Source organism: Palaemon carinicauda, chromosome 2 (genome assembly GCF_036898095.1).
Source record: "Palaemon carinicauda isolate YSFRI2023 chromosome 2, ASM3689809v2, whole genome shotgun sequence".
Classification (NCBI taxonomy): domain Eukaryota; kingdom Metazoa; phylum Arthropoda; class Malacostraca; order Decapoda; family Palaemonidae; genus Palaemon; species Palaemon carinicauda.
In genome coordinates, this window is record NC_090726.1 from 46,540,438 (window position 1) to 46,555,291 (window position 14,854).

At 42.0% G+C, this 14,854-nt stretch overlaps 1 protein-coding gene across 1 annotated transcript in view; it reads left to right on the plus strand.

The window, feature by feature from the left end:
- Positions 1-14,854, plus strand: part of LOC137624565 (WSCD family member AGAP003962-like) — a 392,441-nt gene that overhangs the window by 370,962 nt on the left and 6,625 nt on the right. Inside the window, exons 3-4 of the mRNA XM_068355501.1 lie at positions 299-457; positions 6,071-6,193. Coding sequence (XP_068211602.1) covers positions 299-457; positions 6,071-6,193 — 282 coding nt within the window. The remainder of the gene's footprint in view (positions 1-298; positions 458-6,070; positions 6,194-14,854) is intronic.

Here is a 14,854-nt window from a genome sequence, read left to right on the forward strand (position 1 = left end):
TATGTATGTATGTATGTATATTACTTTTTTGCCCTAGTTGATATCTTAAATTCACTATATTTGTTATGACTGACATTGTTCTCCAGTCACAAAAAAAAATATATTATTATTATTATTATTATTATTATTATTATAAGCTAAGCTACAAACTTAGTAGGAAAAGTAGGATGCTATACGTCCAAGGACTCCAAAAAGTTAACATTATCCTCATTATTAGCCCATGGATTCTCAATACTGTGTAAGCTTTTGTCTTTATGCCTAACACTTTCCATCCTAACACTTTCCATCCATCCTGCAGGCACGTGGAACGTGGAGTTGGGCATCCAGAAGGGTTGGAAGAGGGGCTAGGCTACCTTGGTGCCAGCAGCTCAAATGGCGTGTGCCCCCAGGGCCACCTACGGCCCTAGTCTCATTTCCTGGGTCGGGGAACACGTGGCTGAGGTATCTTTTGCAGCAGGTTAGTTTAGGGTCTAAACTTTTGTCAGTTTTATCAAAATTTAATTTCAGTTAATGTCACTAGACCTACATTGCATTACAATGCAATGATTTTCTCTAAACTTTTTTTTTATGGAGAGCTTTCACCTCATTTATAATCAGATTATATGCACAAACATTGTAATTCTAGAAATATGACTGTGGTGTTGGTAAACTAATTTTTATAATAATAATTATAGTAGTAGTAGTAGTAGTAGTAGTAGTAGTAGCAGCAGTAGCAGTAGCAGTAGCAGTAGAAGTAGTAGTATTAGTAGTAGACTTGACTCCAAACTTTAACCCGTATCCCTCGGGTAAAAGTCTCGTCAATAAAGATATATTGTATGTGTTCCAGTTCGTAGACACCGCTATATAATTACTATATAAACATAGATAGCTATGCTATATACTGTAATATAAAAAAAAAAAGATTAATATAGAAACCATTCAATCTCTAAGAACATAAAGTACAGCCCTACGAAAGTGTTAAGTGATTCAGGGGCAGTTCTTTACACAAGATGTAGGCCTACATGACATATGTTGGTGTTCTTGACTTCTACTCTCCCATTCAAGATGATTTTTTTTATTTTAAAGTATTTAAATTTAAAGGCTGATTATAATGAAAAATCTCATAACTATCAACACAAGATGGGCGAATAATAACTGATTCTCGTATTTACTAAACTATCCCAAACACAACCTTCCAAGGAAAGTAGAATTTGTGTCAGTGTACAGTGTTGCCAGATATTGAGATCCTAAATTCACCAGAGAATCATTGAAATACAATACATGAACTTGAATGAAAATATAAAAAACATTAGCATATATTTTTTTCCAATACTAAGTGTTTTATTCAGTAAAACATAGATTTGTATCAATCCTTCATAATTTGAAAAGAACACGTGAAAATTTTCCATTTGGCAATACTGCTAGTGGCCCCACGCAACAATGATGTTATTGGCATAGCATCTCATTCGGTACCTAAGGTAAGAAATGCGAACTTTTGCAAAGTGTAAGCATTTAAATTAACATTACTATTAGTAAGACTGACAAGAAATAGTGACCTCATAAATGGGAAAAGCTTAAGGGGATGTAAAGGGTGATTAGATAGACGATCCCCCGTTTAACCTATAGACGTGATGATAAACCATATGTTAGGTTAGGCTAATATGCATTCCTTTAGTTTGACTAACATCTTTTTATGCTGACAATGTGGGGTTAATATTTGATACCTCAGTGGTATTATTGTAGTGTATTACAGGGCAATGTAACCTAGGAAAAAAAACTACTTTTTCAAATGGGAAAAATTACGCTCTCTTCGGAAATGACACTAGTTCCCTTTGCAAATGAATAGTTTCAGAAGTATATATATATATCTATATCCTACGATAACGGGGGACCCCCAGTGGGAACTCGGGGGTTCAAATTCGGTTAAGTCTCGCTATTTACTATAGGAAAACATATATTTTCTGTTCGAAATCACACCCTGTAATACAATTCAACTTAACCAGGATGTTTCTAGTGAAACGGGAAATCACCTTAAGAAATGTTCTAGTGCTGGCCATTTTCTTTGTATTGGGGAAATCGGAGCATAATAACTTGCGTATGGATCACCTATAAAATAAACATAATTTTCTTTGATTTATTTCATTGTTTACTCTTGGGAGACTGGTTACTGTGTATGTGTAGCTTGCATTCGCTTTAGGTGACTTGGTTTTTTGGGGGGCCTTTGTCCATGCCCAGTTATATCATTCTGTGCTTGAGTGAAAGATTAAACTTCTCCAGATTTGTAAGAATCGCAAGATAACAAAAAACAAAGCTGGTGGCAAAGTGGGCTCTGAAACCGCCAGTTCAGTATTAGCCAGTTATCTAAGTACAGGATCAGACAAATTCTGTTGGCATGGGACTATGCCTACACCAACATTAGCACACAAGTGAATACCTGAGGGTCAGTGGAAAACTCAAGCAACATACTTTGAACTGAAAGACTTTGCTCCTAAGGACAAAGCTTAGATACTTTCTTGAAGAATGATTTATGGGGATCTGGATATGTGCGTCCCTGAGCTCGGTTGAAATATAGTCTTTCTTCCTCAAGGTGTGTGAATGTGCTTGGTGTAACATTCAGAATTGTCTAGTGGGTGAATTCGTTCAAGGTTGAGAGGTTTATTACTGGTCTCCAGTCCCATGTGTTTTTTTAACCAAACAACAGACTGGTGAAGAAGCCCGGAGACTTGTCTCGGACTTATTTTAGAGAGCCCTTTAGCGGCATAGTTTACACCTCTGACTGAAGGGCAACCTGTTTCTTTCTTCATGGGTGATAGTAAGATCATGTCTTCGGAGCTGGAATGAAGGGAGAGTGAGGGCTGGTATCCGAATTGAAGCACGTCCACTGCTCTGGACCATGAAACTGCCATCTCATCCATTTCTCTGCCAGGCATTCCCCAATGGAGGTTGCCGAGTGTGGGAATTGCCACTTTACAATTCTGGCTGCCCCCCCCCCCCCCACCCTTCATTGGCTAAATGTCTGATGAGAACCGGAAGGCTTTCGTGATGCCTATGATGTGGTTCTGGGGTCATGTCTACTTGTCTCTGATATAGGGCTGGTCTGAAAGCTTGCCTAGAGAGCAGAGATGGCCTAGTATGGTTATTGGAGGCAGAAGGCCGAGACCTCCTAAAAGAGACTACTGTACTTGATGGAGAAGCAAATTCTGGTTGAATTGCCTTCATTTATCCACCATCAGTTCTACCTTTTCTAAGAGAAACAGAGAAGGACCCTCAAGCAAAGAATGCCTGAGGTTCAGTACCTTCCTCTTGTTTATTTACCTCACGAACTTAGAGGTGACCGCATCTCACTTCTTTAGAATCCAGTTGGCCCACTGGTTAGCTGCCTGGTGAACCAAAAATTCTACAGCTTCCGCTGCATCGGAGAGGTCTGGATTCGAGGCTAAGTATCCCACGGTACCTGACCAGTGGTCCAACCAGGAACCTGCCTACAGGGTAAACATTGCTACGGCTTCAATGTACAGTACAAGGTTTCCAAAACAGTGACCATAATGTGTTGAGCGGCTAATTTCTCGGCCAAAATGGATGGAGCCAGGGTTGAAACAGCTGGGTCCAGAGGCAGAGGAGAGGGATGAGAGTCCTCTGCCAAAAAGCTGGTGGCAGGACTTTAGATGATCACCTTACCAAATTTTTAGGATCGCAATAACAACTGTGCATGGTAGTGTTGAGCTCGTCATAGGCAAATTCATAGAAACGCGAGAGCTCCTGTGGGCGCTATTGATGAGCACATCAGAGTGAGAGTGTGCCATCGTTGTGTGTACTATAGACAAATTCATGGAGTCGTGGGAGGTCTTCTGCGCTCTGGTGTCAAGAGTGCTAGAGAAGTAGCACACTGACTGCAGACAAGGTCTGGTGAGGCAGGGTTGATCATCAAAGGTGAGCACACGTGCAAGGCAGCGCATTCATCAGAAACAGAAGAGTCATGGTCCATTCTCTTTGCATGCCAGGAGACGGTCATGAAGGGAGGATGCGTCCTGCTCTGCAATTATATGAGGACGAGCACGCTCATCAATCGGAGACGAATGGCGTTGTCTCTTACAAGAAGGAGAACTAACTCCTTTCGCTCCTCACTTCTCTGGGGGAACCCTCAGGGTATGGAATGTTAGTTGGCAGCTTGGGTACAGGCTCATTGTCAAGGACAATGATGATGGAAGGCTTATTACCAATGAAGAGATTGAGCTCCAAGGCTAAATGCTTTCTGGTAGAAGTGTCTTGTAATTCCAGGGAAGACCTGAGGCATGGAATAGTGTCATCAACCAGAACATCTATTAAGGATTACTCCTCCCAAGGGAGAGCCACTTCTTTTTCACTAGGGGAAATAGGAGTCACCCGGCCTCGAAATTCATCCACTTATTAAATTGGCATCACTCTTCCCCAACTGTCCTCCCAAAGAGACCGAGGGAAAGGGAGAAAGGTCAGCGACTAGCGGAAGAAATAAGAAGTGTAGCTGACTTCTTCGACCTCGAAGATGAGCCAAGGGGGAAAGTTTCTCGCTTCACCTCGTTCTTTTGCTATGTGCCTGCCTTACAGGTGATTTTCAGCTGGCAAATGTGCCCTCTGCATAAAGAATAAGAATCTACCTTCCTGCTGCTCATGATAGTGCCACATTTCCCCAACAGTTCCGGGCAAGTTAACATGTCTGCCTTCGGCATAGACAGGCATGCACTTGTACTTTGGAAAGAGGAGAAAGAATTTTTAAAGCTGCGAAGTTTAAGCAGATGCCCATGGTCAGTGACAAGAATCAAAGTGATTGTTCAGTGTATCAGCAGAAGGGGGGGGGGGGGGGGCCACTGACTACTGCTGACACCTCTAGGGGCCCTTGAATCAATCTATTATAAAAGGATGAAAGTTTGAATTTGTGCAGGAACAATTGTATTTTTAATGGGAAAAACGAAGTTATTAGTGCTTAGAGTAGCTATGTAATATAATTTGATATATAGAAGCCTTTTGAAAATTTACATTACAGTATTTGTAATGTAACTGAAAATGAAAAACAGTAAAACTTGACGAGCTTTTCTTGTTGCCAATATCAATTAGTATTTTTTCCCCGGGGCCCTATAGTACTTGCCCCTGATCAAATCAATTACAGTACCTGTTAAGCCTTTTACCCCCCAGGCTATTTGGAAATTTCCAACCTTTAACCCCCAGGGTTAATTTTTTTCAAGCACATTTTGCAGTATATTTCTTTTAAATTGCTCTAACAGCCTTAATTTTTGTCATAGAGAGGTCAGGTTGGTCTCATTCTCTTGGAAAATGCCCGAAGATTCGCAAAAAAATTATCAAAAATATGCAAAAAAAAATAGCAGTTTTTTGCAAGGACGTACCAGTACGTCCATGGGGGTAAAGGGATGAGTTTTGTGAAACGTACCAGTACGTCCTTTGGGGGTAAAAGGGTTAAAGAATTTTGAAATAGCTGTGAGGCTTTTGCAAAATCTTTCCAGGTAAAAGACTGCTAACAATAACACAGTAACATACATCCTAGCTGCACTTCTTGTAATGTGTCCCACTAAGGGAGAGTTGTACTTGGTCCCCCAAAATTAAATCTGGCAAGCTGCAACTTTAAAGATATATCCTAAGCCTTTCTTAGGATGAAGCAATCCTCCTAAAATTTCACTTTGGTGCCATTTGTTCAATGGCAGATCTTACAAAGATCTTATAAAGACCCCCTTCACACACGTAATAACCTAACCTTTCAGGTTGATGTTATCTTTTACACTGAAGAAAAATCTGAAGTAGGATTTTTCAAGTTTTTCTAGTCTTGTATTACATTGCTGAAGATGTTTAACAGTGTAAAATTAAAATAAGAACTCATTTTCTATTAAATTTTTATTACATATCCATATTAGAGTAATAATCTTTGGCTCTGCTGATTAATTTGATCTTGATGCATGTTTTGTAAAATGCTCCAAAATTATGATATTCTTTGCTTCTTTGGTATTCACATCACTTTGCTCTCCTTATTTTTAGAATAGCTAAAAACAAGTTACTGTACAGCATAAAGGTTTTAAATCATTTAACCACTTTCTAAATTTTCCAGGCCACTGGTTACTATTCGGGTAGTGTATATAAAGATTATGCCCTTATGAAGAATGGCTTTCCAGCGGAGTCTGTCTCAAATGGGTCAGTCGTGGTTGTGAAGACACATGAATGGGGTCCTGAGGTAAGCAATTGATATTGATTATATTAGTTTTTGTTACATACTACAAGATATACTGTACTTACTTCAACTTGCAGACAGTTGTCTCTATAACATTTCATTAATTTGATTACAGTATCATGAATTTGATTATTAACGGGTACAACTGTAAATTCCTGAAGATGATAACTGGGTACAATATTTGCATGTTTTCTACACCATTGCAGGATGATGCAGTTCATTCCCCGCTAACACCAACATGTAAAGAACTTGCATTCGCCAATTTTCAGAATTTATTTAATCAGATAGGGATGTAGGGAGACCATGAGTATTATGGAAAACATATTCACAGATTTTTTTATTACCTAACCTTAAATGTTAAGGAACAACTGTATTTACTTATTTGTGTATTTCTTATTAAATTAGAATGGTGAAATTAATGCATTGTATTGCATGAAACAAAAATTGCACTGATTATGCAAATTCTATTATTACTAGCCAAGCTACAACCCTGGTTGGAAAACTAAGATGCTTCAAGCTAAAGTGCGTCAACAGGGAAAGTAGCCCAGTGTAGAAAGGCAATACATTAAGAGAAATAACAATATTATACTATATGTTTAGGAGAAATGAATTTTAAACATTAAGCTTACCCGCTGGTTATATAAAAATAGCTTTATTCTCTGACGTCCGGCAGAAATTAAAAAACTCGCGGCAATCGCAGATAGAGTTGCCAGGTGTACACTAGTGCCCTCACGGGAGATAGGCCAAACCATTCTATACTTCACCAGATTTTCTCTGCTGCCATTGCTGGCAACATCGTTTGGAGTTCACTCGTGATTAACCTGGATTTTAGCAGTTAGCTTGGTGATGTACTCCTAAATGTGGTTTCTGGCATTCGCTTATTTTGTTTTTGTTTGGTATTTGATCGCTATGTTATAGCTTAAAAGGTAGGATTAGAAGTTTTTTCAATCTACTTTAAACTAACGAAAACATGATGGCGGTAGGTAAACACCCCGCCTTCTCTATGTCGTCACAGACACATGACGTAAGCTAGAGTATGACTTGCTTTTTCTACAAAGAATGATAAGTGATTACTATCTTACAAAGTATTAAGTTTTATAAGATAAAAGGATTGTCATTTTAAGGAAATTTTTGTCTTTTTAGTATACTTTCTTTAGATAATCTTTGATCTGTTTTCAAAGATTAATTAAACTAAACAAAATTTCTCGGATTCCACCAACACTAAGGAAAAGACTTCAGCCATGGACGAAGGTAAAAAACCTAGCTAACTCAGTACCTTTATGATTCCCACCGTCAACATTGGTGATCCATATAGATGCCTCCCTAAGCGGTTGGGGAAGCTAATCCCAATACAAAAAGGTCCAGGGGTTGTGGTCAGTGACATTCCGACAACTGCACATCAATATCCTAGAAGCCATGGCAGTTTTCTCGACTCTAAAAAGACTTTCCTCGTCACAGAAACAACATATCAGACAGCCAAGTGATAGTCCACTGCATAAACAGGGGAGGTTCCAAATCAAGTCACATAAATCAAGTGATGATAGCTATCTTTTCAATGGCAGCAAGGAACCATTGGCACCTGTCAGCTGTTCACCTGGCGGGAGTAAGAAATATGGTCGAGGATGAACTATCAAAGACACCTCCGCGGGAGTCGGAATGGTCCTTGGACAAAAAATCATTCAATTGGACCTGCCAACAAGTTTGGGGTCTCCAAGTAGATCTATTTGCCACGGAATCTAACCACAAGCTACAGTGTCATGTAGCCCCCAACCTGGACCCTCTGGCCTATGTCACAGACGACATGTCCATAGATTGTAACAACTGACGGAGGATTTACCTGATTCCACCTATACATATACCAAAGGCACTTCCCCCAATTTTGGGGGGTAGCCGACAACAACAAGAAACAAAACAAAAAGGGGACCTCTACTCTCTACGTTCCTCCAGCCTAACCAGGGACTCAGCCGAGTTCAGCTGGTACTGCTAGGGTGCCACAGCCCAACCTCCCACATTTCCACCACAGATGAAGCTTCATACTGCTGAGTCCCCTACTGCTGCTACCTCCGCGGTCATCTAAGGCACCGGAGGAAGCAGCAGGGCCTACCGGAACTGCGTCACAATCGCTCGCCATTCATTCCTATTTCTAGCACGCTCTCTTGCCTCTCTCACATCTATCCTCCTATCACCCAGAGCTTTCTTCACACCATCCATCCACCCAAACCTTGGCCTTCCTCTTGTACTTCTCCCATCAACTCTTGCATTCATCACCTTCTTTAGCAGACAGCCATTTTCCATTCTCTCAACATGGCCAAACCACCTCAACACATTCATATCCACTCTAGCCGCTAACTCATTTCTTACACCCGTTCTCACCCTCACCACTTCGTTCCTAACCCTATCTACTCGAGATACACCAGCCATACTCCTCAGACACTTCATCTCAAACACATTCAATTTCTGTCTCTCCATCACTTTCATTCCCCACAACTCCGATCCATACATCACAGTTGGTACAATCACTTTCTCATATAGAACTCTCTTTACATTCATGCCCAATCCTCTATTTTTTACTACTCCCTTAACTGCCCCCAACACTTTGCAACCTTCATTCACTCTGACGTACATCTGCTTCCACTCCACCATTTGCTGCAACAACAGACCCCAAGTACTTAAACTGATCCACCTCCTCAAGTAACTCTCCATTCAACATGACATTCAACCGTGCACCACCTTCCCTTCTCGTACATCTCATAACCTTACTCTTACCCACATTAACTCTCAACTTCCTTCTCTCACACACCCTTCCAAATTCTGTCACTAGTCGGTCAAGCTTCTCTTCTGTGTCTGCTACCAGTACAGTATCATCCGCAAACAACAACTGATTTACCTCCCATTCATGATCATTCTCGCCTAACAGTTTTAATCCTCGTCCAAGCACTCTAGCATTCACCTCTCTCACCACTCCATCAACATACAAGTTAAACAACCAGGGCGACATCACACATCCCTGTCTCAGCCCCACTCTCACCGGAAACCAATCGCTCACCTCCTTTCCTATTCTAACACATGCTTTACTACCTGTGTAGAAACTTTTCACTGCTTGCAACAACCTTCCACCAACTCCATATAACCTCATCACATTCCACATTGCTTCCCTATCAACTCTATCATATGCTTTCTCCAGATCCATAAACACAACATACACCTCCTTACCTTTTGCTAAATATTTCTCGCATATCTGCCTAACTGTAAAAATCTGATTCATACAACCCCTACCTCTTCTAAAACCACCCTGTACTTCCAAGATTGCATTCTCTGTTTTATCCTTAATCCTATTAATCAGTATTCTACCATACACTTTTCCAACTACACTCAACAAACTAATACCTCTTGAATTACAACACTCATGCACATCTCCCTTACCCTTATATAGTGGTACAATACATGCACAGACCCAATCTACTGGTACCATTGACAACACAAAACACACATTAAACAATCTCACCAACCATTCAAGTACAGTCACACCCCCTTCCTTCAACATCTCAGCTTTCACACCATCCATACCCGATGCTTTTCCTACTCTCGTTTCATCTAGTGCTCTCCTCACTTCCTCTATTGTAATCTCTCTCTCATTCTCATCTCCCATCACTGGCACCTCAACACCTGGAACCGCAATTATATCTGCCTCCCTATCATCCTCAACATTCAGCAAACTTTCAAAATATTCCGCTCACCTTTTCCTTGCCTCCTCTCCTTTTAACAACCTTCCATTTCCATCTTTCACTGTCTCTTCAATTCTTGCGCCGGCCTTCCTTACTCTCTTCACTTCTTTCCAAAACTTCTTCTTATTCTCTTCATATGACTGACCCAGTCCCTGACCCCACCTCAGGTCAGCTGCCCTCTTTGCCTCACGTACCTTGCGCTTTACTTCCACCTTTTGCTCTCTATATTTTTCATACTTCTCTATACTATTACTCTGCAGCCATTCTTCAAAAGCCCTCTTTTTCTCTTCCACTTTTACCTTCACTCCTTCATTCCACCATTCACTGCCCTTCCTCATGCTGCCTCCAACAACCTTCTTGCCACATACATCACTTGCAATCCCAACAAAATTTTCTTTTGCTAACTTCCACTCCTCCTCTAAATTACCAGTTTCTCTTACTCTCACCTCGTTATATGCCATTTTCAACCTTTCCTGATATTTACTTTTTACCCCCGGTTTTATTAGCTCTTCAACCCTCACTAGCTCCCCTTTACATCCACCTACTCTATTCCCCCACTCTTTTGCTACAACTAATTTTCCTTCCACCAAAAAATGATCAGACATACCGTTAGCCATACCCCTAAACACGTGCACGTCTTTCAATCTTCCAAACATTCTTTTAGTTATCAACACATAATCCATTAATGCCCTTTCTACTACTCTTCCATTTGCCACTCTTACCCATGTATACTTATTTTTATCTTTCTTTTTAAAAAAGCTAGCACTTATTACCATCTCTTGTTCAACACACATATCTACCAGTCTCTCACCACTCTCATTTTCACCTGGTGCGCCATATTTCCCAATGACACCTTCTACCTCTCCAGCACCCACTCTAGCATTTAAGTCACCCATAACAACTACATAATTCCTTCTACCCAGTCCTTCTACACACCTAGTTAATTCATTCCAGAACTCATTCCGCTCTTCTTCACTTTTTTCACTACCTGGCCCATACGCACTGACAAACGCCCAACATTCCCTACCCAACCTAACCCTTACCCACATTAACCTAGATGATATCTCCTTCCATTCCACTACTTTACCTGTCATCCATTCACTCAACAATAAAGCCACACCCTCTCTCGCTCTTCCCCTTTGAATCCCAGACACTCTACCAGACATTTCACCAAACATCACTTCACCCTTTCCTTTCATCTTTGTCTCACACAAGGCCAATACATCCATCCTTCTACTTCTAAACATACTTCCAATCTCACATCTTTTACTCTCTATCGTACTACATCCACGCACATTCAAACACCCCAAAACTAGAGTGCGGGGAGCAGTCACTCTCCCCCCAGCTCCATCTCTTTGTTGCTGTCTCACAGGATACTTTTACAGGAGAGGGGGTTCCCAGCCCCCTCGTCCCGTCCCTTTTAGTCGCCTCTTACGACACGCAGGGATAACGTTGGCGCTATTCTAATTGTTTTATGCCCCCGCGGCCACAGGGGGCATAAAACATGCTAAGGAAAGTCCTGGACATGCTCAGGACTTTCAAAGGTCAAATTGCCCTCGTAACCCTCAATTGTCCCAAAGCAACTGGTTTCCTCTCTTGGTGGAACTAGGACTCTGACCTCGGCGGATACCCGAACCAAAGTTAGCACGGATCGTACTAACTCACAGTATGTCAGCTTCCTCACGAATTCAGAGTGCCTTAACTTTATGGACTATATGAAATTTGCAGCACAAAGAGAGGCTGAGATTGACCCTCTTAACACATTGTTCCTAGTATCAGATATATGAGAATCTACACTTCGGCAATATGATTCTGCTTTAAGGAAGTTAGCCAAATTTCTGGAAGACTCAGAGGTTCGGACAATGACTAAGAATCTGGCAGTTACCTTTTTCAGAACTTTGTTTGAAGGAGCCCTAGCCAATAATACTATTACTATAATTAAATCTGCTTTAAAGAAAATATTTCAGTTCGGGTTCAATGTTAATCTTGCAGGTTCATATTTTTCGTCTATTCCGAGAGCCTGTACTGTACTAGACTAAAACCAGTAACTCACCCTCACACAGTTTCCTGGGTTTTAAATGATGTCCTTGATCTAGCTACTGACACTGATAATGACTCGTGCACTTATATAGCGCTACTTAGGAAGACGTTATTTTTAATAAGTTTAGCCTCAGGAGCCAGAATATCTGAACTCTCAGCATTATCTAGAGAACCAAATCATATTGATTTTCTTTCTTCTGGTGGAATTTTATTCTCTCTAGATAGAAAATTCTTAAAAAAGAATGAGGATCCACAGAATAGATGGTCCCCTTGGAAGATTGTCCCACTTCCACAGGATCTATCTCTGTGCCCAGTTAACAATCTGGAATACTATTTAAATAGAACTTCTTAAAAGTCTTCATGACCTTTGTTTATTAGAGTGAATGGAGGAACCATTTCCCTGAAAGGAATCAGACAATAGATTCTTTATTTTATTAAACAAACCAAGCCGGAATCTGTCCCACATGCCCATGATATCCGAGCAGTAGCAACATCAGTCAATTATTTTCGTCACATGAATTTTGAAGAATTAAAAAGATATAGTGGGTCCTCCAGATATAAGAGAACCATTATAACAGGGTCCTATCTTCATATATATTTTTTTCCTCTTAGTGCCTTGTCTCCTAACAAGGAGCAGGGCGACTCCTGCCTTGCCTTTTCCCCCTACCTTAACCTTGACCTTCATTTTGGTTGTAATTAAAAGATTGCTATATTAAGGATTATATTAGTAAACACAACTAAATTATTCTTAGTAAACACACTTAATTAAATTATTCTATTTTTAATTCAGTTCCTTAACTTTTTGTGTACTGTATTTCCAAGTTAATGGGACCAATTCTCTGTTACTATTTCACGGAGCGACACAGGTTGAGCCCAGAAAAGGGATTTTGACGAAGGAAAAATCTATTTCTGGGCGAGGGACCCGTGTCGCCCAGTGAACCCACCCCCCTTTTTCCTCACCCTAGGCTGGCCCAAGCTTGGGGTGCTAGTAGGAATGATGGGAGAAGCATGGGTAGTGGTAGTGGTGGGGGGCAGTAGCTGTAGAGAACGACACCTCGTAGTAACGGGGGATGTTGAGGAAGGAGAAGACTAATTGGTAAGGGACCTCTGGTAGTGGTTTAACACTCCCCAGTTATGATACCGACACCCTATAAGGGTGAGCGAGCTGGGTATATTCCTGGCATTCCATGCAACTTTTTTCTCTGGTATATTTACCAGTATTTATACATTTGAAATGGTGCTATAAGGAGCATTTCACTAGGCGACACAGGTCCCTCGGCCAGAAATAGATTTCTCCTTCGTCAAAATTCCTTTATAATTACTACTATGATTATTAATAATACTGCGTACATTTTTTTTGGATCGTTGTGGTTAGCGATGAAACTTAAACAAAACAATGGTTTCCCTAATAGAGGGTGTGCTTAGGAAAAGCATGATACTGTATAATTGCCTTTAAGTAAAACAACAATAGTAATAACATCATAAATATCTGATATGATATCTGTTGCTGCAAAAGCTAACCTGTACACAGATGATTTCATAATTTCACAGTCTTCTTATATTCATCATCATCTCCTACACCTAATAGTGTACTACAGACAAATCTCTATCATGCTTTTTATTTTAAAAGGTTAAGTATTGAAATAATTATTTGTTCCAATACGAAGTACTTACCTCGAACTACTTTCTTAGGAGTATCTGGGATCTCCTCCCATCCGACCAGAGTTTTGTGTAGTTTACCCTAAACCCATTTTCTATGAGGGGTAACCTCAGGCGGAGTGATACGCGCCCTGAGGCTAACCCCGGGTCAGAGAGCATGCTTGCTCAGGTCTCGACCTCCAGTAAGTTCTCTGGTCGCGTCGCGATATCATCTCGCCGCTCTCGTTTACCCAGTGTGACTTGTGTGTCCCCGACCCTTTGTGTCCCACGCAGTTCCCACGTGGTTCCTTTGTGCTTTCTCTGTGCTCGCTTGTGTCTCGTAGTGCTTCTCCTCCATCATGGAGCATCCTCGCCGTTGTCCTGGGCCTATGGCCGGCAAATCATGTGGAGCGTTCCTCTCGAAACCCGAAGTTGACCCGCACTCCTTGTGTTCATCGTGCAGGGGCAGCGTGTGTTCCCCTTCCGATACGTGTCCGGAGTGCGAGTCGTGGAACGAGGTGCAGTAGGTGCGGTATAGCACCAAAAAGAAGGCGACGAAGAATTCGCCTAAGAAAGACCAACGTCCCTTCCTCCCTTGCTTCGATGGGCGCCTCGTCGGTTCGAGCTTCTCTCCCAACCTCCCCTACCCAGAGTAGGGGACGAGGTAAGTCCGTTGCGGGGAAGAGGCCCGCGGCCCTTCCCCAAGAGTCTGATCTTCATGACAGTGGGGTTGTGGCGTCTTTCCAGGCGAGTGAGGGGCGGGAGTGTTTTCGGGAGATGGTGGCATGGTGCCTGCAGGTCACGTCTCCTCTGATGACCCTATGTGGGGTAATAATGTTACTAATTTCTCCCCAGCCTCTTGGGCGTGCATTTCAGGTGGTTCAACAGCCGAGGGCAACGTCAAGAAGGAGCTTTCCCCGCCGTCGGACTCCACTGCGTGGGTTCCCCCTAAGACGCCCTTCAGGTCTCCGATGAGGATGGAGGATGACTTCGGGACCTGGTCTCCCACGGGAGAGCCTCCTCCAGCGCCGTCGGCCGTCTTCCCAGAGGTTTTTCTGCAGGCGCCGTCGTCCACGGAGCGTCGCAGGAATCCTCCTACATCACCGCGGGAGGCGGGGCCTTCGAAGAGGGCCTAAAAGTCTTCGGTCTCCTCAGTGAAGGATCCTTCCTGCTCTTCGGAGGATGAGGCGCTGAGGAAGCTCAGGAGGAGAAAGGGGAAGTCCTGCAGTTAGATGTCGCGCTCGCGCTCCCCCTCGAGGTC